Consider the following 23,533-nt stretch of genomic DNA (forward strand, 5'->3'; position numbering starts at 1 on the left):
GGAAAATAATCACCAATGCATCCACAATCCCTACCGCTACTTCTCTCAAGACCCTAGGATGTAGGCCATCAGGTCCGGGGGATTTATCTGCCTTAAGTCCCATTATTTTACCGAGTACCACCTCCTTAGTGATTTTAATCATGTTTAGCTCCTCCCCCCCATTGCCCCCTGTTTGTCAAGTGTTGGGATATTTTTGGTGTCCTCTACTGTAAAGATTGATATAAAATATTTGTTCAGCATCTTTGCCACCTCCATGTTCCCCACCACTAGTTTCCCGGTCTCATCCTCTAAGGGACTAACGTTCACTTTAGCCACCCTTTTTCTTTTTATATAGCTGTAGAAACTCTTGCTATCTGTTTTTATATTTTTGCTAGTTTACTTTCATAATCTATCTTCCCTTTCTTAATTAATCTTTGCTGGCTTTTAAATGCTTCCCAATCTTCTATCCTCCCACTAGATTTGACTACTTTATATGCCCTTGTTTTCAGTCGGATACTATCCTTTATTACTTTACTAAGCCACGGATGGCTGTCTTTTCTTTTACTCCCCATTTTCCTCAGTGGAATATATTGTTCTTGAAAGATGTGAAATATCTCCTTGAATGTAGACCACTGCTCTTGTACTGTCTTACACTTTAATCTGTTTTCCCAGTCCACTTTAGTCAATTCTACTCCCATACCTTCATAGTCTCCTTTATTTAAGCTCAGTACGCTGGTTTGAGATCCAACTCTCTCACCCTCAAACCGAATTTGGAATTCAACCATATAATGGTCACTCATTCCAAGGGGATCCTTTACTAGGACATTTTTTATTAATCTTGTCTCATTATACAGGACCAGATCTAAGATTGCCTGCCCCCTGGTTGGTTCAGTTACATACTGCTCAAGGAACCTGTCCCTAATACACTCTATGAACTCTTCCTCAAGGCTGCCATGCCCAATTTGATTAGTCCAGTCAATATGAAAGTTAAAATACCCCATAAGCTGTTCCCTTATTACAAGCCCCAACTATTTCTTGATTTATACTCCGACCAACAGAGTTGCAACTGTTAGGAGGCCTATAGACTATGCCCACTAGTGACTTTTTCCCCTTAATATTCCTTATCTCCACCCAAACTGTTAGAATTGTATAAGTTTCGATGAGATCCCCTCTCATTCTTCTAAACTCCAGTGAGTACAGGCCCAATCGACCCAATCTCTCCTCGTACGTCATTCCTGCCAGCCCAGGTATCAGCCTGGTGAATCTTCGCTGCACTCCTTCCATGACAAGAACATCTTTCCGCAGATAAGGTGACCAAAACTGCACACAATACTCAAGATGTGGTCACACCAAGGCCCTGTACAACTGCAGCAAGACATCCTTGTTCGTGTACTCAAACCCTCCCGCTATGAAGGCCAACATACCATTTGCCTTCTTAACCACCTGCTGCACCTGCATGCTTACTTTCAGTGACTGGTGCACAAGGACGCCCAGGTCTCATTGCACTTCCCCTTCTCCTAATCTATTGCCATTCAGATAATACTCTACCTACCTGTTTTTGACACCAAAGTGGATAACCTCACATTTATCCACGTTATATTGCACCTGCCATGCTTCTGCCCAATCACCCAACCTGTCCAAATCATACTAGAGTATCTCGGCATCCTCCTCACAGCACACACGCCCACCCAGCTTTGTGTCATCTGCAAACTTGGAGATATTACATCTAGTTCCCACGTCCAGATCATTAATATATATTGTGAATAGCTGGGGTCCAAGGACCAATCCCTGCGGTACCCCACTAGTCACTGCCTGCCACTCGGCAAAAGAGCCGTTTATTCCAACTCTTTGCTTTCTGTCTGCCAACCAGTTCTCTATCCAAGTCAATACCTTGCCCCCAATCCCATGTGCCTTAGTTTTACACGCTAATCTCTTATGCGGGACCATGTCGAAAGCCTTTTGAAAATCCAAATACACCACATCCACTGGTTCTCCCTTGTCTATTTTACCCGGTACATCCTCAAAAATTCCAGTAGATTAGTCAAACACGATTTACCTTTTGTAAATCCATGTTGACTTTGTCCGATCCGGTCACTTTTTTCCAAGTTCTCTGCTATTACATCCTTTATAATGGAGTCTAGCATTTTCCCCACTACCAATGTCAGGCTTACCAATCTGTAATTCAGCGTTTTCTCTCAACCACCCTTTTTGAACAGTGGGGTAACATTAGCTACCCACCAATCCATGGGAACTGTTCCAGAGTCTATCGAATTTTGGAAGATGACCAGCAATGCATCTACTATTTCTAGGGCCACTTCCTTAAGTACCCTAGGATGTAGATTATCAGGCCCTGGGGATTTATCGGCCCTCAATTCCATCAATTTCCCTAACACCATTTCCCTACAAAAACTGATTTCTATCATTTCCTCCCTGTCATTAGACCCTATGTTCCCCAACATCTCTGGGAGGTTATTTGTGTCCTCCTTTGTGAAGACTGAACCAAAATATGTATTTAATTGGTCAGCCATTTCTTTGTTCCCCATTACAAATTCCCCTGATTCTGACTGCAAGGGACCTACGCTTGACTTCACCAATCTTTTTCTCTTCACATATCTATAAAAGCTTTTACCATCAGTTTTTATGTTCCCTGAAAGCTTACTCTCATACTCTATTATCCCCCTCTTAATTAATCCTTTTGTCCTTGATGTGCCTTCAATAACCACAAAACTAGAAGTTATAGACTTTAACAAGTTGGCTTTTAATCACTAAGATCAGAGCTAACATCTCAACACACTGACTGGCTCGCAGGAATGAGTCATACAGATCCTGGGATCTTTATGTAAGAGAAGGGTAGCAGGGATAAACCAGGGAATTACAGGCCAGTGAGTCTAACATCTGTGGTGGGGAAATTATTGGAAAAAATTCTGAGGGACAAAATTAATCTCCACTTGGAGAGGCAAGGATTAATCGGGGATAGTCAGCATGGCTTTGTCAAGGGTAAATCATGTCTAACAAATCTGATCGAATTTTTCGAGGGGGTGACTAGTGGGGTGGATGAGGGAAATGCTGTGGATGTGGTTTACATGGACTTCAGTAAAGCTTTTGACAAAGTCCCGCATAGGAGACTGGTCAAGAAGGTAAGAGCCCGTGGGATCCAGGGTGCCTTGGCGCATTGGATCCTAAACTGGCTGAGTGGCAGGAGGCAGAGGGTGATGGTCGAAGGTTGCTTTTGTGACTGGAAGCCTGTGTCCAGTGGGGTACCTCAGGGATCGGTGCTGGGTCCCTTATTGTTTGTGATCTACATAAATGATTTGGATGAGAATGTAAAAGGTATGATCAGTAAGTTCGCAGATGACACGAAAATTGGTGGGGTGGTAAATTGCGAGGAGGAAAGCCTCCGGCTTCAGGACGATATAAACGGGTTGGTCAGATGGGTGGAAAAGTGGCAAATGGAATTTAACCCTGAAAAGTGCGAGGTGATGCATTTTGGATGGACAAATAAGGCAAGGGAATACACAATGAGTGGTAGGACCCTAGGAAGTACAGAGGGTCAGAGGGACCTTGGTGTACATGTACATAGATCCCTGAAGGCAGCGGAGCAGGTAGATAAGGTGGTTAAAAAGGCATATGGGATACTTGCCTTCATTAGCCGAGGCATAGAATATAAGAGCAGGGAGGTTATGATGGAGCTGTACAAAACGCTGGTGAGGCCACAGCTGGAGTACTGTGTGCAGTTCTGGTCGCCTCACTATAGGAAGGATGTGATTGCTTTGGAGAGGGTGCAGAGAAGATTCACCAGGATGTTACCTGGGATGGAGCGCCTCAGCTATGAAGAGAGGCTGGACAGGCTGGAGTTGTTTTCCTTGGAGCAGAGAAGGCTGAGGGGGGACCTGATTGAGGTGTACAAAATAATGAGGGGCATAGATAGGGTAGATAAAGAGGAACTTTTCCCCTTAGTGGGGGGGTCAATAACAAGGGGGCATAGATTCAGGGTAAGGGGCAGGAGATTTAGAGGGGATTTGAGGAGGAACTTTTTCACCCAGAGTGTGGTTGGAATGTGGAACTCAATGCCTGAAAGGGTGGTGGAGGCAGGACCCCTCACAACATTCAAGAAGCATTTGGATGAGCACTTGAAATGCCATTGCATACAAGGCTATGGACCAAATGCTGGAAAATGGGATTAGACTGGACAGGGATGGATGGGCGGCGCAGACACGATGGGCCGAAGGGCCTCTTTCTGTGCTGTAAAACTCTATGACTCTATGAGATGTCAGGGGTGGAGCCAAGAGCCAAGACCTGGAACCTTCCAGGTTAGTCAGGAAAGAGGAAGTGAAACTAAACACCGTGTGGGGGAGGGTAATATACATGAGTGCAAAACGAATACAGGCAAGAACGAATACAGGCAAGACAAACAGATTTCATTACAGTCCTCCTTTGCTGAATCCTTAACTGCTCCCAATCCTCAGGATTACTGCTTTTTCTGGCCAATTTATATGGCCTCTCCTTGGATCTTATGCTATTCCTAATTTCCCTTGTTAGCCACGGTTGAGTCAACTTTTTTGTTTTATTTTTATGCCAAACTGGGATGAATAAATTCTGTAGTTCATCCATGCGATCTTTGAATGTTTGCCATTGCCCATCCACCATCCCATTCTGTGTCAGTCTGTCACTGGGATGGGTGAGTCTGAGATCCATTCTGTATCTGTCATTCACTGGGATGGTGTGCAAGTCTAAGTCTAAGATGTCAGTCTCTGGTACTGAGTGTGAGTGTGAGATTCATTCTGTATCTGTAAGTCTCTGGGACTGCATGTTAGTGTCGGATTAGTGCTGAATCTGTCTGTCTCTGGTACTGTCTATCACCAAAGAATTCCGCAAGCATCTGCTACTTACTCGGTATATGAAAGTGGGATTCTTACTGCAACTATCAGACTCTGGCACTTGATGTTAGTTTGAGATTAATTCCATTTCTGCAAGTATCTGGTACTGTATCTGTGTGTGGGACTGAATCTATCTGTAAATCAATTATACTGCATGTGATTGTGTAGTCATTCTGTATCTGCCAGGCCCTCTGATGCACTGTGTTACTGTGAGATTCATTCTCTGTCTGTCAGCCTCTGTTCTGTAATTGCGAGTTAGAGTAATTATATATCTGACAATCTCTGGTGCTGTATATGAGAGGGAGATTCATTCTGTACCAATCAGTCTTTAATGTGGGGTTAATTATGTCACTATCATTTTCTTGTGCTGCGTGCGAGTGTGTATTAATTCTGGGTCTGTCACTGTCTGATACTTTGTGTCAGTGTGAGCTTCATTCTCACTCTCTGCCAATCTGATATACGGTATGTGAGATTGAGATTTATTCTATATCTGTCAGTTTGGGATTTATTCTGTACCAGTCAGTCTCTGATACTGTATGTGAGAGTTAGATTAATTCTGTCTCTGTCACTATCTGGTACTGTATGTGAGTGTGAGATATCTGTCAATCTCTGATACCGTATGAGAGCATGAGATTTATTCTATACCTGCCAGCCTCTGATAATCTGTGTCAGTGTGGGATTGATTCTGTGTTAGTCAGTGTCTGATACTCCATGTGACAGTGAGATACATTCTGTATCTCTCAGTCTATGGTATTATGTTTGAGAGTGAGATTCATTCTGTATCAGTCAGTCTTTAATACTCTGCATCAGAGTGGGGATCATTTTGTCTCTATTATTTTCTGGTACTGTATATGATTGTGGGATTCATTCAGTACCTGTCTGACTCTGATACTCTGTTAGTGTGAGATTCATTCTGTATCTGTCAGTCTCTGATGCTATATTTAAGACTAAGTTGTATTCTATATCAGTCAGCTCTGGCACAGCAGAAAAATTTGGGAATCCTTCTGTATCTGTCTGTCTCTGATACACTATGGGAGAGATAGATTAATGTTCTGTCTGTTAATCTTTGGTATTGAAAGTGATAGTTATATGCAATCTTTATCTCTTAGACTTTGATACACTTTGTCAGTGTTTGATTAATTCTGGATTTGTCAGTTTCTGGTTCAGTATGTGACAATAAGCTCATAGAGTCATACAGCACTGAAAGAGGCCATTTGGCCCATCGTGTCCACGCCAGCCATCAAGCCCTGTCTATTCTAATACCATTTTCCAGCACTTGGTCCGTAGCCTTGTATGCTATGGCATTTCAAGTGCTCATCTGAATGCTTCTTGAATGTTGTGAAGGTTCTTGCCTCTACCACTCTTTCAGGCAGTGAGTTCCAGACTCCATCCACCCTCTAGGTGAAAAAGTTTTTCCTCCAATCCCCTCTAAACCTCCTGCCCCTTACCTTGAAACTATGCCCCCTGGTTATTGACCCCTCTACTAAGGGGAAAAGTTCCTTTCTATCTACATAGATACATAGAAGATAGGAGCAGGAGTAGGCCATTTGGCCCTTTGAGCCTGCTCTGCCATTTATTGAGATCATGGCTGATCATCCAAACTCTGTACCCTGTCCCTGCTTTCTCCCAATATCCCTTGATCCCTTTAGCCTTAAGAATCTACCCTATCTATGCCCCTCATAATTTTGTACACCTCAATCAGGTCCCCCCTCAGCCTTCTCTGCTCTAAGGAAAACAACCCCAGCCTGTCCAGTCTCTCTTCATAGCTGAAGTGCTCCAGCCCAGGTAACATCCTGGTGAATCTCCTCTGTGTCCTCTCCAATGCAATCACATCCTTTGTATAGTGTGGTGACCAGAACTGCACACAGTATTCCAGCTGTGGCCTAACTAGCGTTCTGTACAGCTCCATCATAACCTCCCCGCTCTTACATTCTATACCTCGGCTAATGAATGCTAGTATCCCATATGCGTTTTTAACCACCTTATCTACCTGTCCTGCTGCCTTCAGGGATCTATGTACATGCACACCAAGGTCCCTCTGATCCTCTGTCCTTCCTAGAGTCCTACCATTCATTGTGTATTCCCTTGCCTTGTTAGTCCTCCCAAAATGCATCACCTCACACTTTCCATTTGCCACTGTTCTGCCATTCTAATCAACCCGTCTGTGTTGTCCTGTAGCCTGAGGCTTCCCTCCTCGCTATTTACCACCCCACCAATTTTCGTGCATTCAGTATCTGTCAGTCTCAGGTAATGAGTGAGAATCAGAATCATTCGTTATTTCAATTGCTGATACTGTGTGTCGGTGTGTGATTCATTCTCTCTGTCAGTTTCTGGTACGGTATGTTAGATTGGGATTTATTATGCACCTGTGAGTCTGATACTGTATGTGAGATCGAGATTGATTCTGGAACTGTCAATCTCTGGATAACATTTGAGATTGAGATTGAATCTGTATCTGTCAGTCTGGGTAGTGTTTGCGACTGAGAATCAATCTGTATATCAGTCGCTGAAAATCTGTGTCGGTGTGTGATTGATTATGTATTGTCAGTGTCTGGTACTGTAAGTGAAAATGAGGTCGATTTTTTTTATCTGTCAGTCCCTGATACTATGTGTGAGAGTGAGATTCATTGATTATCAGTCCGCCTGTTCTACTCTGTGTCAGGGTGAGATTCCTTTTGTCTCGATCATTTACTAAGTTAGTGTTACTGTTCTTGATTCTGTATGTGAGACTTAGATTAATTCAGTATCTGTCAGTCTCTGGTGTTGTATGAAAGTGTGGGATTCATTCTGTATATTTCAGTCTCAAATACAATGTGTGAGAGTTAAATTAATTCTGTACCTTTCAGACTCTGGTACTGTGTGTGAGCGTGGGAGTCATTCTGTATGTGTCATTCTCTGATACTGTATATATGAATGAGATTTATGCTATACATGCCAGTCTCTTGTGGTCTATCTTGGAATTAGATGAATTCTGAGTCTGTCAGTCTCTGGACTTTGTGTGAGAGTGAGATTCATTCTGTACCAGTCAGTCTTTAATAATCGCTGTCAGTGTGGGATTCATTGTGTCTATCATTTTCTGGTATTGCATGTGTGTGGGGGACTCATTCTGTGTCTGTCACATTCCGATACTCTGTGTCAGTGTGTGATTCAACCTGCACCTGTCAGTCTATGGATGGTGAATGTGGGTTTTACTCTGTAACTGTCAGTCTCTGATGAGAGAGTGTGGGTTTACACTGTAAATGTCAGCTTCTGATATGTGAATTTTAGGTTTTACTCTACCAGTCAGTCTCTGGTTTGTGAATGTTGGTTCTATTCTGTACCCATCGATCTCTTGTATGCTATCTGGTTTTATTCAGTACCAGTCATTTTCTGATTGATTAGTGTGGGTTTTCCTTTCTACCTGTCAATGTTTGCTATGGAAGAAAGGGTTCACTCCGAATCTGTAATTTTCTAGTTCGTGAGTGTAGGTTTTCATCTTTATCTGTCAGTCTCTGCTGTGTGAGTGTCTTTTTCACTATCTTCTTTTTCTGCTATGCAAAGTTGTGTTTTTTATGTACCTGTCAGCTTCTGGTATGTGAGTGTGGGTTTATTCTGTATCAGTCAGTCACAGGTGAGTGAGTGTGAGGTTATTCTGTCTCTGTCAGTTTCTGGTATCTGAGTGTCTCTTTGTACCTCTCAGTGTCTGGTTTGTGAGGATGGGCTTTATTATGTACATTTTTTTTCTTGTATGTACGAGTGGGTTGTAAGATGTACTTTTTAGTCTCTGTTGTATGTGTGAGGATTTCAATCAGTACCTGCTCGTTGTGCTGTACCTTTCAGTATCTGGTATGTGAAAAGGGTTTTGTCTTGTACATGTCATTTACTTGTCTATAAGTGGGATTTTGTCCTGTTCCTGTCAGTTTCTGTAATGTGTGGGACTTTGTCCTGTTCCTGTCAGTTTCTGGTATGTGAGTGCGGTTTTATCCTTTACCTGACAGTTTCCCGTATGTGAGTGGGGTTTTGTCCTGTAACTGTAATTTTCTGGTATATAAATGTGTTTTTTCCTGTTCCTGCCAGTTCCTGGCGTGTGAGTGTGATTTTGTCTTGTACCTGCCAGTTCCTGGTATGTGAGTGGGTTTTGTCCTGTACCTGTCAGTTTCTGGTACGTGAGTGGGGTTTTGTCCTGTACCTGTCAGTTTCTGGTACGTGAGTGGGGTTTTGTCCTGTACCTGTCAGTTTCTGGTACGTGAGTGGGGTTTTGTCCTGTACCTGTCAGTTTCTGGTACGTGAGTGGGGTTTGTCTGTACCTGTCAGTTTCTCGTGTGTGAGTGGGGTTTTGTCCTGTACCTGTCAGTTTCTCGTGTGTGAGTGGGGTTTTGTCCTGTACCTGTCAGTTTCTCGTGTGTGAGTGGGGTTTGTCTGTACCTGTCAGTTTCTGGTACGTGAGTGGGGTTTGTCTGTACCTGTCAGTTTCTCGTGTGTGAGTGGGATTTGTCTGTACCTGTCAGTTCCTGGTACGTGAGTGGGATTTTGCGTGTGCCTTTCAGTTTCTGGTTTCTGAGTTGTGTTTTGTCCTGAACCTGTCTGTTTCTGGTAGGTGAATGTGGTTTAGTCCCGTACCAGTCAGTTTCTGCTATCTAAGTGGGCTTTTGTCCTGAATCCTGTCAGTTCCTGGTATGTGAGTGGGGTATTGTCCTGTACCTGGCAATTTCTGGTATGTGAGTGGGCTTTCGTCCTGTACCTATCAGTTTCTGGTATGTGAGTGGGCTTTCGTCCTGTACCTATCAGTTTCTGTTATGTGAGTGGGGTATTGTCCTGTACCTGGCAATTTCTGGTATGTGAGTGGGCTTTCGTCCTGTACCACTCAATTTCTGATATGTGAGTGGGTTTTGTCCTGTACCTGTTAGAATCTGACATGTGAGAGGGGTTTTGTCCTGTACCTTTCAGCTTCTGGTATGTGCGAGGTATTTTGTCCTGTTACTGTCAGTTTCTGTTATGTGAGTGGGGTTTTGTCCTGTAGCTATCAGTACCTGGTATATGAGTGGGGCTTTGTCTTGTACCTGACAGTTTCTGGTATGCGAGTGGTGTTTTGCCCTGTATCTGTCTGTTTCTGGTATGTGAGTGGGGTTTTTTCCTCTACCTATCTGTACCTGGTATATGAGTGGCGTTTTGACCTGCAAGTGTAAGTTTTTGATATGCGAGTGCGGTTTTGTCCTTTACTTGCCAGTTACTGATATGTCAGTGGGTTTGTGCTGAACCTGTCAATTTCTGGTATGTGAATATGATATTGTCCTGTACCTTTCATTTTCTTGTCTGTAAGTGGGGTATTGCCCTGTTCCTGCCAGTTTCTGTAATATGACTGGAATTTTGGCCTGTTTCTGTCAGTTTCTGGTATGTAAGTGGAATTTTGCCTGTAACTGTTAGTTTCTGTTATGTGAGTTGTGTTTTGTCCTGAACCTGTCTGTTTCTGGTACGTGAATGAGGTTATGTCTTCTTCCTGTCAGTTTCTGTTATGTGAGTGGGGTTTTGTGCTGTACTTGTCAGTTTCTGACATGTGAGTGTGGTTCTGTCCTTTACCTGTCAGTTTCTGGTACGTGAGTGGAGTTTTGTACTTTACCTGTCAGTTTCTGGTATGTGAGTGAGGTTTTGACCTGTACCTGTCAGTTTCTGTTATGTGAGTGGGGCTTTGTTTTGTACCTGTCAGTTTCTGGTATGTGAGTAGGGTTTTCTCATGTACCTGTCAGTTTCTGATAATTGAGTGTGGTTTAGTCCTGTACCTGTCAGTTTCTGGTAGTTGAGTTTGGATTTCTCGTGTACCTGTCAGTTTCTGATAATTGTGTGTGCTGCTGTCCAGTACCTCTCAGTTTCTAGAAGTTCAGTGGGGTTTTATTCTGTATCTATTAGTTCCTGGTATGTGAGTTGGGCTTTGTCCTGTACCTGCCAGTTCCTGGTATGTGAGTGTGGTTTTCACGTGTACCTGTCAGTTTTTGATATATGAGTGGGGTTTTGTCCTGTAACTCTCAATTTCTGTTATGTGAGTGTGGTTTAGTCCTGTATTTGTTAGCTTCTGGTATATGAGTGGAGCTTTGTGCTGTAGTTGTCAGTTTCTGGTGTGTGAGTGGGGTTTTGACCAGTACCTGTCAATTTCTGGTATGTGATTGGAGTTTTACCTGTTAATGTCAGTTTCTTGTACATGAGCAGTTTTTTGTCCTGTATCTATCAGTTCCTGGTATGTGAATGTGGTTTTGACCTGTAACTGTAAGTTTCTGATATGTTAGTGGGGTTTTGTCCTGTACTTGCCTGTTACTGATATGTGATTGTGCTTGTGCTGTACCTTTCAGTATCTCGTATGTGAAAAGGGTTTTGTCTTGTACATGTCATTTACTCATCTGTAAGTGGGCTTTTGTCTTGTACCTGTCAGTTTCTGGTATGAGTTGTGTTTTGTCCTGAACCTGTCTGTTCCTGGTACGTGAATGAGGTTTTGTCATGTACCTGTCAGTTTCTGGTATGTGAGTTGTGTTTTCTCCTGTACCTTTCCGTTTCTGATATGTGAGTGGGATTTTTCCCAGTACCTGTCAGTTTCTGGTATGTGAGTGGGGTTTTGACCTGTACCTGTCAGTTTCTGTTAAGTGAGTGGAGTTTTGTCCTGAACCTGCGATTTCTGATATGTGAGGGAGTTTTGTCCTGTACCTATCAGTAACTGGTATATGAGTGGGGTTTTGACCTATAACTATAAGATTTTGATATGTGAGTGAAAGTTTATGCTGAGCCTGTCAATTTCTGGTATGTGAATAGGATATTGTCCTGTACCTGTCATTTTCTTGTCTGTCAAAGAGGTATTGCCCTGTTCCTGTCAAATTCTGGAATATGTCCAAAGATGTGCGAGTTAGGTTGATTGGCTATGATAAAATTGACCCTTAGTGTTAGGGGGATTAAATACGTGGGGTTACGGGGATCGGGTGGGGTATGTGTCGGTGCAGGCTCGATGGGCCGAAATGGCCTCTATCTGCACTGTGGGGTTTCTGTGATTCTGTGATGACTGGGATTTTGTCCTGTTTCTGTCAGTTTCTGGTATGTAAGTGGGATTTTGCCTGTACCTATTAGTTTCTGGTATGTGAGTTGTGTTTTGTCCTGAACCTGTCTGTTTCTGGTACGTGAATGGGGTTTTGTCATGTACCTGTCAATTTCTGGTATGTGCAACCGCGATACAAAGTTACATTGTCTGACCTCACTGCAGCACAGCGGCACTCAGATTCACCACACCAGGTGTGTAGGACGGTTCTATAGTAAGTTATCAGCATCCAGACACAACCCAAAACCAGCACTGGACCATGAATGGGTCCATCCGATTGGCACAGTCCAGGTTTATTTCTCCCACTCCCAAGGGACAACATATAAAGTTCAGGAACGTTGCTTGGATTATAACCACAGGCACCTGGTCAGTACAAACAATTGTTTTCAGTCTATTGAAACTGAGTTGAGGGCCTGTGTAATTAACAGACTGCCACAGAACCCGGATCCTGGTGTATCTGGGGGACTCACAATGTATTTCCCCATCTCCAGCAATACGTTTCTGGAGAACACAACGCACCGAAAAAATAACCGATTTTTGAAATGTGATCTTTCACACATCTTGCTCACTGCCTGAAATAGATGCACTTTGTGAAACTGCCCACATCCTCACAGTCAGGCTGTCTTTCCACTGTTCGCTGTCCTAGAACAACAAACATGGTGAGACTTGAACCGATTCAGGAACATTCACGACTGATTTGGGGGAAGAAAGCAGCAATGATTTGAAAGTGCGAGGTGATTTACTTTCTTTGTTACCTTACACTGTAAAAACACAGCCCGAGAATGGCCTCTCCCTTCCCCCACTCACTCCATGTTACGGACCTAGTTCCTGTTCCAATCTGCCGCTGAAATTACCCCGACTCAAAGCCTATCTGTGGACACAGTCCCAATGCGATGAGCTGCTGTGAGGAGGCTGCTGTTTGCTCCGTTACTCGGGCCCGTGATATCTCCGCTCCCTGATGTGTTCAGCGATCATCAGCCGAGCACAGAGGAAACGGCCCCCGCTGGCAGAGCTGGGGGAGGGGAGCTCGCATGGGCCCTTCCTGTCGCTTTAAACACTGTGCGGGGAGAGGGGGAGGTGCAGGCAAATATTTCAATGCTGAAGCCTAAAAGCTGGGGGCGGAGCTGAAGCTCAGAGGACGCTGTCTCTGCTCTGCCTGTCACTCTGATTCTGTCTCCTCCCAGCCTCTCTCACACTCTGCTTTTCTCAACCAGATCCGGGCTGGCTTCATAACTACATCAGGACGGCGAGAGTTTATCATTCAGTTTATATTCCTGTGAGGAATCGTCATATCTGGAGGAGGTAAAGAAGGCAAAGGTCTGGGAAAAGGCGGAGCCAAGCGCCACCGTAAAGTTCTCCGTGACAACATCCAGGGCACAAAACAAAGGCTCTTCCTGGAAACCCCACACCGCCTCACAGAGAGAGCAGCGCCCCAGGACCGGGGATATATTGGGGTGAGGAGTAGCTTCAGAATTATAAGGATTATGGGGTTACAAGTGACTCTTTGGGCCGGACCCTGTATTCTCCCCTCACAGTGAAATGCTCTTTTAGTCTTCCTGGGTGTCCATGCGCTCAGTGTTCTGTTTCCATTCAGCTTTTATATATCAGACAGATGGTGTGACGGGGAACCGGAGCTTTCCACCTCACAATAGGTTAAACCGAGCTTCTATGACAAGAGGCCAACTTGTGAGATTTTTCTCCTTCTGAAGTTTGCTTCCTGCACAGATACTGTCGGGGATTGTGGAATTCAAGGGTTTAAGAAAAGTCATTGGATGGACTGTAATGTCTCCAGTTCTAACTCTCGGAGCCCGCTGTAACCTGAGGCTACTTCGGATTGGTCGCTTGACTGGAATCCCATTTTCTTAACCGAATAAATTATTGGCCTCAATTGATCAATTTTAAAATTAAGTTTGAAACATTCCACCAAATTCAAAAAAGAAAGATTTTATTTATAATGATTAAATTCAACAGAGACAGACATTAAATTGGGGCAGTTTCACTAATTTTCTGATAATTTCCTCACCAGATTGACAGGACTTTGGCCGGAATGAATAAACTGACGAAATCAGTGCATTATACAGGCGGCTCCTGCAGAGAGGCTGTGGGTGGCTCTTAAAGGACCCTTTGTGATTTTTATATTTCTGTCAGTAAATTGTGGAGTTTTACTTGGAGCTGGCATTCTTTGCCACCCCGTGCTTGGCCAGCTCCCCGGGCAGCACCAGACTCACGGCGGTCTGGATGTGTGGACACAATCCACACTCTCCAAACTGTAAGACGTCTTTGCCATCTACTGGCTGAAAGCGAGTGCTCAAACAAGAGACAATGATTCAGCAGAAACCATTATGTTTTCGACAGATACCTCAGCACCGTGTTTATGTTCCGCTTAAAACCATTGCCAAGTAGTTTATTGGTCGAGCTGAAAACTCCAAAAAACCATTAAAAGCAGATGGACGCGCTCACCCGATTCTAGGGTGAACAGTGTGGTTGATCATTGAGTGTGGGATAGACACTTCCTCCATCACTCTGGAACTATATGGTAAGGTGAGATTCACTGCTGTATATGGGAAGATAGATACTGTATCTGTCACTCTCTTGCAGTGTGTTAGTGCGGGATTGACAGGTGAGTATAGGAAATGCACTACCACACTCACTAGTACTGCTTGTGAGTGAGGGAATATTCGTTCATACAGGATACCAATTGTATCTGTTACGGTTTGGCAGCGTTTGATTGTCAGGTGAGTGGTGGATAGATAACTTAATCGACAAATCTCTGAATTTCAAAGTAGAATTTAAGATTTAACATGCTAATTAACATGAGATAATTGTGACCCATAGAACAGAGCAGTAACCAGCCCTTTCAAAGATAATGTGGGTGGCTCTGAAAAGGGCCTTTGGGTTATTAGATTGAATATTGTGTGCTTTACTTGCTCTTGGAGCTGGCAGTGCTGGTTTTCTTGGGCAGCAGCACCGCCTGGATATTAGGCAGCACCCCGCCCTGAGCGATGGTCAACTTTCCCAGCAGCTTGTTGAGCTCCTCGTCGTTGCGGATGGCCAGCTGCAGGTGTCTGGGGATGATGCGGGTCTTCTTGTTGTCGCGGGCCGCGTTGCCGGTCAGTTCTAGGATTTGTCAGATACTCGAACACAGTAGCCATTTAGACCGGGGTTCCGGCACCCACACGCTCAGCTTAGTTGCCCTTTCGCAGTAGCCTGTGAACACGGCCCACAGGAAACTGCAGTCCAGCCTGGGATGAGCGAGACTTAGCTTTGGCCCGAACTTTACCGCTGGTTTTTCCTCTTCCAGACATTTCCACAATGAATACGGTCAGAGAAAGAATGAAAATCTACTCCCACATCTGCCCTTAATATACCGGCTGGAGGAATGCAGACAGCGTACTTGTGATTGGTCGCTCTGTGGTGAATTTCATTGGTGTTTTGCGGTGAGCAATCACAGTCTCCTTTTCCCACCAATGAAAAGAGGGTGGAAAAAACTGCCTCAACAGTCAGACCTCCAAGGATTTTTAAAATTTCAAAAGCCTCGCCAATATTTTTTAAATTGAGGATTATGTTAATAAATTTACCATTAGCCAAAGATTTCCAAGTACGTTTTAGTCCCGTTTGTTTTATTCCATATTTCCCTTGCACATTCCAGGCTGTGACAATCAGGATTATTTCCCTGTTCAATTCCAGAATGTAACGGGCGGGAATCAAAGCCCATTGATTCTGTAAGCGGACACATTCCAGCTTAATCTTTGTAACAGTGAAGTTTCAATAATTATCGATCGATCCTTTGCACAGGTGGGAGTGAAAACAGAACCGGGAGCCCTGTGAAAAGAGAAGAGGGACAGTGTTCAAACTGCCCCTGTTCCGGTCTCTGTTAGAACTCCCATTCTGGGCTGTTACACTGCAAGAAGTCTCGGGTTAATAAACCCCCAACATTTATTTTTAAAATTTGAAAACGCCTTGAGAGAGGACGACGTGACTGGAATCTGAGTCTTACCCCGAGAACAAGCTCTTAATTCGTCGGCAGGCGCTGTAAATGAACGGGTCAGATAACAAAGGGAAAGAGCGACCAAGGATCGTGTTTGCAATTTACTGGTACTGGGCGAGAGTTTCAACAGTGACACTAATGTCGATCAAGACATTAAAACTGCTTATGAGAATTCAAAACTAAATCTACAGCTGGAACTTTAAACGTTCTCAATGACACTTTTTCAAGAAATAATTAGTTAATTGATTCTAAAGGGAGATGCGATTGTGTACCTCTTTCAGAGAGATTGTGGGTGGCTCTTAAAAGAGCCGTTGTGTTTTGGGTTTGTTCTTTCAGGACAGCGTGGAGTTTTACTTGGAGCTGGTGTATTTGGTCACCGCCTTTGTCCCTTCCGACACGGCGTGCTTGGCCAGCTCCCCGGGCAGCAGCAGGCGCACGGCGGTCTGGATCTCCCGGGAGCTGATGGTGCGCCGCTTGTTGTAATGGGCTAGGCGGGACGCTTCACCCGCTATGCGCTCGAAAATATCGTTCACAAACGAGTTCATGATGCCCATGGCCTTGGAGGAGATGCCGGTGTCGGGGTGAACCTGCTTCATCACTTTGTAGATGTAGATGGAGTAACTCTCCTTCCTCGACTTTCTGCGCTTCTTGCCGCCCTTCACTGCCGGTTTAGTGACGGTTTTCTTGGCTCCCTTCTTGGCAACTGTTTTCTTTTCATCAACCATTCTCAAACTCGATTTCAGACACAATATGACGCAATCCTGCTCCGCGCTCGACTTAAATAGGCTGCCCCCACCGCCCTATGCTAATGAGGGATGGGTGAAGGCAATGGTTGTGATTGGCTGCTGAGAATTGATGTCATTTGCCATTGTTTTGCTTCTCTCTGATTGGTCGCTTTTTTTATCCAATCAGATTGAACCTCTGTCACAAGCACGCCCCCTGCAGTCAGAAAGGTCATTGCAAGCGCAGAGGAATCATCATCTTCCCATTCTCCATTTCCCAGACCATTAAAGAGGCCCCAAGCACTTCTGCTGCACGGGTCTGCAATTTAAATGTCCAAACTGTGCTCTATATTCAAGCGTTGCGGGGTGGTCTGCGCCACTTTAGTTCAGTAATGCCAGTCCCTAGTACTGTGTGTGTGTGTGTGTATAGTTCTGTATCAGTCTCTGGTTATTTATGTAACTGTTGGAATCATTTTCAATCTCACTCTCTGTTACATGTGTCAGTGTGGGATTCCATCTGTATCCGTCAGACTCTGGTACCATGTGTCAGTGTTGGGATTCATTCGGAATTTTTCATTCTCTGGTAGTGTACGTGTGTGTGATATTAATTCTGTATCTGTCTGTCACTGGGATGTGCGAGTCTGAGATTCATTCTGCATCTTTTAGTCATTGAGACGTGCGAGCCTGTGTTTCATTCTGTATCTGTCAGTCACTGGGACGGTGTGCGAGTCTGAGATTCATTCTGTAACTGTTAATCTCTGGTACTGTACATTAGTGTCGAATTAGCTCTGAATCAGTCTGTCTCTCGTACTGTATTTCAGCGAAGGTTTCTGCATGAATATGCTACTCACTCGGTTTATGAAAGTAGGATTCGTACTGCATCTATCAATCTCTGGTGCTTGATGTTAGTTTGAGATTCTTTCCACCTCTGCTCGTATCTGGTACTGTATGTGAGTGTGGGAATGAACCTCTCTGCAAACTAATTGTACTGCCTGTGATTGTGTACTCATTCTGTATCTGCCAGGCCCTCTGATGCACTGTTTTACTGTGAGATTCATTCTGCACCAATCATTATTTAATTTGGGGTTAACTTTGTCTCTTTCATTTGCTGGTACAGTGTACGAGTGTGTATTAATCCTGGGTCTGTCACCGTCTGATACGCTGTGTCAGTGTGAGATTAATTCTCTTTCTCTGACAATCTCTAATACTGTATGTGAGACTGAGAGTTATTCTATATCTGTTAGTTCCTGCTATGGCATGTGAGTTTAGGATTTATTCTGCACCTTTCAGTCTCTGATACTGTATGTGTGAGTTAGATTAATGTTGTCTCTGTCACTATTTGGTACTGTTTCAGAGTGTGAGATTCATTCTGTGTATCTGTCATCTCTGATACTGCATGTGAGTGTCAGTTTAATTCTGTCTCTCACTATCTAGTAATGTAAGTGAGTGTGAGATTAATTTTGTGTATCTGACCGTCTCTGATACAGTATGTGAGCGTGAGATTTATCTGTGCCTGTCAGTCACTGATAATCTGTGTCTGTGTGGATTGATTCTGTATTACTCAGTGTCAAATACTCTATGTGACAGTGAGGTACATTCTGTGTCTGTCAGTCTCTGGTATTATGTTTGAGAGTGAGATTCATTCTGTATCTGTCAGTCATTAATACTCTGTATCAGATTGGGATTCATTTTGTCCCTATCATTTTCTGGTACTGTATATGAGTGTGGGATTCATTATGTGCCTGTCTGTCTCTGATCCTCTGAGTTAGTGTGTGATTCATTTCTCTTTGTCAGTCTATGATTCTGTATGTGAGAGTTAGATTAATTCAGTATCTGTCAGTCTCTGGTGTTGTATGAAAGTGTGGGATTCATTCTGTATATGTCAGTCCCTGATACTGTGTGTGAGAGTTAAATGAATTCTGTATCTGTCAGTCTCTGGTACTGTGTGTGAGTGTGGGAGTCATACTGCAGGGCTCAGCACTAGGTCCCTTGCTTTTTGTGGTATATATCAACGATCTTGTCTTGAATATAGGGGTTATGATTAAGAAGTTTGCAGTTGATACTAAAATCGGCTGTGTGGTTGATACTGAAGAAAGAAGCTGTGGACTGCAGGAAGACATCAATAAATTGGTCAGGTGGGCAGAACAGTGGCAAATGGAATTCAATCCGGAGAAGTGTGAGGTAATGCATTTGGGGAGGGGTAAAAAGGAAAGGGAATACACATTAAATGGTAGGACACTGAGCAGTGTAGAGAAACAAAGGGACCTTGGAATGCATGTCTGCAGATCCCTGAAGGTAGCAGACCAAGTATATAAGGTGGTTAAGAAGGCATAAGAAATGGTTGCCTTTATTAGCCGTGGCATAGAACACAAGAGCAGGGGGGTTATGCTTCAACTGTATAAAACACTAGTTAGGCCTCAGCTAGAGTACTGCGTGCAATTCTGGTCACCACATTACAGGAAAGATGTGATTGCACGAGAGAGGGTACAGAGCAGATTTACAAGGATCTTGCCAGGAGTAGAGAATCTTAGCTATGTGGATAGACTGGAAAGGCTTGGTCTGTTTTCCTTGGAACAGAGGACGTTGAGGGGAGTCCTTATTGAGGTGTGTAAAATTATGAGGTGCATAGATAAAGTGGATAGAAAGGACCTATTTCCCTTAGCAGTGGGGTCAAAAACCAGGCGCACAGATTTAAAGTATTTAGGGGAAGGTTGAGACAGGATTTGAGGGGAAATTTCTTCACCCAGAGGGTTATTGTGGTCTGGAACTCGCTGCCTGAAAGGGTGGTAGAGGCTGGAAACCTAACCACATTTAAAAAGTACTTGGATGTGCAATTGGGATACTCTAACCTGCAGGGCTACGGACCAAGAGCTGGGAAGTGGGATTAGGCGGGATAGCTCTTTGTTGGCCAGCACGGACACAATGGGCCAAAATGGCCTCCTTCCGTGCTGTAAATTTCTATGATTCTATGTATGTGTCATTCTCTGATACTGTATGTATGAGTGGGATTTATGCTATATATGTTAGTTTCTTGTGGTCTGTCTTGGAATTAGATTAATTCTGTGTCTTTCAGTCTCTAGTACTGTGTGTGAGAGTGAGAATAATTCTGTATATCTGTCTCTGAAACTCTTGTCATTGTGTGATTGATTCTGTATTTGTCAGTGTCTAGTACTGTATGTGACAGAGAGGTGCATTCTTTGTTAGCCTCTGGATTTTGTGTGAGAGTGAGATTCATTCTGTAGCAATCAGTCTTTAATAATCGGTGTCAGTGAGGGATTCATTGTTTCTCTATCACTTTCTGGTTCTGCATGTGTGTGTGGGATTCATTCTGATTCTGTCACCCTCCGATTCTTTGTGTCAGTGTTTGAATCAACCTATACCTGTCAGTCCCTGGTACGTAAATGTGGGTTTTACCCTGTGCCTGTCAGTTTCTGCTGTGTGAATTTTAGGTTTTACTCTACAAGTAAGTCTCTGACATGTGAGTGTGGGTTTTATTCTGCATCTTTCAATTTCCGTTCTGTGAGAATGGATTTTACTCTGTTTCTGTCAGTCTTTGGTTTGTGAATGTGGGTTTTAGTCTGTCTGTCTGACTATGATATTTGAATGCATTTTTTATTCTCTAACTATCAGTGTCTGAAATGTGATTCTGGGTTTTCTGCTATAACTGGCTGTTTCTGATTTGTGATTGTGAGTTTTACTGCATCAATCAGTCTCTGGTTTGTGAATGTGGGTTCTAATCTGTACCCATCGATATCTGGTATGCTAGTACTGGTTTTCACAGAAATCACAGAAACCCCACAGTGCAGATAGAGGCCATTTCGGCCCATCGAGCCTGCACCGACACATATCCCACCCGATCCCCGTAACCCCTACACCAACACATATCCCACCCTATCCCTGTAACCCCACGTATTTAATCCCCCTAACACTAAGGGTCCATTTATCATAGCCAATCAACCTAACCCGCACATCTTTGGACTGTGGGAGGAAACCGGAGCACCCGGAGAAAACCCACGCATACACGGGGAGAATGTGCAAACTCCACACAGACAGTCGCCCGAGGCCGGATTCGAACCCGGGTCTCTGGCGCTGTGAGGCAACAGTGCTAACCACTATGCCACCGTGCCAGTACCAGTCAGTTTCTGATACATGAGTGTGGGTTTTCCTTTCTACCTGTCAATTTCCACACTGGAAGAAAGGTTTCACTCTGAATCTGAAAGTTTCTGGTTTGTGAGTGTGGATTTGCGTCTTTATCTGTCAGTCTCTGCTATGTGAGTGTCTTTTTCACGATCTTCTTTTTCTGCTATGCAAAGGTATGTTTTTTTATGTACCTGTCAGCTTCTGGTATGTGAGTGTGGGTTTCTTCTGTATCAGTCAGTCACAGGTGAGTGAGTGTGAGATTATTCTGTCTCTGTCAGTTTCTGGTATCATAGTGTGTGTTTTTCTTTGTCCCTGTCAGTGTCTGGTTCGTGAGGATCAGATTTATTCTGTACATTTTGGTTTCTTGTATGTGCCAGTGGGTTCTATTATGTACTTTTTAGTTTTTGTTGTATGTGTGGATTTCAATCAGTACCTGTTAGTTTCTGGGATGTGAGCGTGAGTTTTACTCTGTATCTGTTAGTCTCTGGTATGTGAATGTGGGACCTACTTTGTATCTCAGTCTTTGGTGTATGAGTGAGCATTTTATTCTGTATCTGTCTGTCTCTGGGATGTGAGTGTGGGTTTTACTCTGTAAATGTTATACTCTGGGATGTGTGTGGGGGTTTTACTCTGTATATGCCATAATCTGGGATGTATGTGGGGGTTTTACTCTGTATCTGTCATACGCTGGGATGTGTGTGCAGTTTTTACTCTGTATATGTTAGTCTTTGGTGTGTGTGTGTGTTTTAATCTATACCTGTCACTTTCTGCTTCAGAGTGCCAGGTTTTAATCTTTACCTGTCAGTTTCTGGCATGGAAGTGTGCGTGGTCATTCTGTGCCTGACAGTCTCTGGTGTGTGAGAATGGCTTTATTCTGTATCTGTGAGGTTCGAGGAGCTGTATGGCCTCCTCCTGCTTCTAATTTTTATATCTCTGGGATGCGAGTGTGGGTTTTTGACTGTAATATTCAGTTTCTGCCACGTGTGTGTATGTTTTATTCTTTACCTCATTGTCTCTGGGATGTGAGTGTGGGTTTTTCTTTGTACCAGTCAGAGTATGGTATGTATATATGGGCTTTATTTTGTACCTGTGTTTTCTGGTATGTGTGATTGTGTGGTATTGTGGCGGTACCACCGGTTGTCCCTTACATTGAGATACATAATTCCCTTTAACTTAGCTTACTGTATGTGTCTGTTACTATACTCAGGCTTCTTTCCTGTACTCTGCGTCATGACGTCAGAGCTCGGAACCTTCCAACAGTAGAGCTCGAAACCTGCTGGCAGTTGAGCTGGGAAACTTCTAGTTAGTCCTCGTGGCATCCCCGCTGGGGAAAGACCTACACCACGGTGCTCCTACAGTCAGCCATCTTACCTGCTTCCTTACCTGTTGGATTTAACCTGTTCCTGTAAATAAACAACTTGTTTATAGTTCGTCGAAGTCGAACTCGATTATTTAGTGGCGATGCACACAAATCGTTACAGTATTATATATCTGTCAGTTCCTTTTATATGATTGAGGATTTTACTCTTTCCCTGACCGTCTCTGGTATGTGAATGTGGGTTTACTTCTGTCAATATTCAGAGGGATTTGAGTGTCCTTTTACACGAAACGCGGAATGTTGTCATGCAGGTAAAGTAATCAATTAGGAAGGTAACATATGTTTGCATTTATTGCAAAGGGGTTGCGGTAAAGCGTAAGTATGTGTTGCTGCAAATATATAGGCCTTTGGTTATACCATAACTGGAATACTTTGCACATTTTGGACACCTTATCTAAGGCAGGATATATATGCTTTACAGGGGGTGCATCAAATGTTCAAGAGATTGATTCCTGGGATAAGAGGGCTGTCCTATGAGGAGAGATTGAGTATAATGGGCCGATATTCTCTGGAGTTTAGAAGAATGAGAGGTGATTTCATCGAAAAATTTCAAATTCTTAGCGGGCTTGATAGGGGTAGATGCTGCGAGGCTGTTTCCCCTGGCAGGAGAGTCTAGAATTAGGGTTCATAGTCTCATGATAAGGCGTCGGAAAATTAGGACTGGTGGATGATAAATGTATCCACTCAGAGTATCGTGAAACTTTGGAATTCTCTATTGCATGGGGCTGTGAATGCTCAGTCGATGAGTGGACTCAAGACTGAGATCTTAGATTTTTGGGCACTAACGGAATCAAGGGATATAGGGATAGGGTGGGATATTGGAGTTGTGGTCGAAGTTCAGCCATGATCTTATTGAATGTCAGAGCAGGCTTGAGGGGCTTTATAATCTACTAGCTGGAGTCCCCGGCAGTGCCGAGGGTTTTTTGAGGGCATGTTGTTATGAAAAAAGTAGAGGGGAGATAGAGGGGGGGCGAGGAGGGGAGGAGAGGGAGGAGAGAGAGGGGGGGAGAGAGGGGGTGGAAGAGGGGGGGGAGAAAGAGGGGGGAGGGGGGAGGGGAGGGGGGAGGGGTGGAGGGGGGAGGGGGAGAGAGGGGGAGGAGAGAGTGGGGAGGAGAGAGGGGTGGGAGGAGAGAGGGGGGTGGTGGGAGGAGAGTGGGAGAGGCCTTGGTGGCCTGGAGCCCCCATGCGAGCGACGCCGCCGCTGACCTGCGCGGTTTCGGTCGTGCTCTCGGGCCGTGCGGTTGACATTGAGAGAGGCCCGGGCACGGTTGCTGGGATAACCCTTCTCCCTTCCCCCCCCCCAACCTCCTGAGCGGCTACAGGCTGTGAGAGAGGCCCGGGCCCGGTTGCCGGGGTAACCCTCCTCCCCCCCTCTCCACCCTCCTGAGCGTCCACAGG

The 23,533-nt window shown here is 44.3% G+C and overlaps 1 protein-coding gene, 1 long non-coding RNA gene and 1 pseudogene across 2 annotated transcripts; 1 reads left to right on the plus strand and 2 right to left on the minus strand.

Annotated features, from left to right (window-relative positions):
• Positions 1 to 13,931: 13,931 nt before the first annotated feature.
• Positions 13,932 to 22,187, plus strand: LOC147098372 (uncharacterized). Its single transcript, XR_015074173.1, has 2 exons — positions 13,932 to 14,008; positions 21,965 to 22,187. It is a non-coding gene; the product is annotated as an uncharacterized LOC147098372 (long non-coding RNA).
• LOC147098373 (histone H2A.J-like) lies at positions 14,799 to 15,223 on the minus strand (annotated as a pseudogene).
• On the minus strand, positions 16,212 to 16,632 carry LOC147098374 (histone H2B-like). Its single transcript, XM_085970022.1, has one exon. It carries the CDS (start codon positions 16,618 to 16,620, stop codon positions 16,246 to 16,248), a length of 375 nt encoding a protein of 124 aa, XP_085826148.1. The 5' UTR covers positions 16,621 to 16,632; the 3' UTR covers positions 16,212 to 16,245.
• Positions 22,188 to 23,533: the final 1,346 nt, after the last annotated feature.

Source organism: Somniosus microcephalus, chromosome 29 (assembly GCF_052327205.1).
Source record: "Somniosus microcephalus isolate GS21.2 chromosome 29, FLI_Smic_1.0, whole genome shotgun sequence".
NCBI lineage: Eukaryota > Metazoa > Chordata > Chondrichthyes > Squaliformes > Somniosidae > Somniosus > Somniosus microcephalus.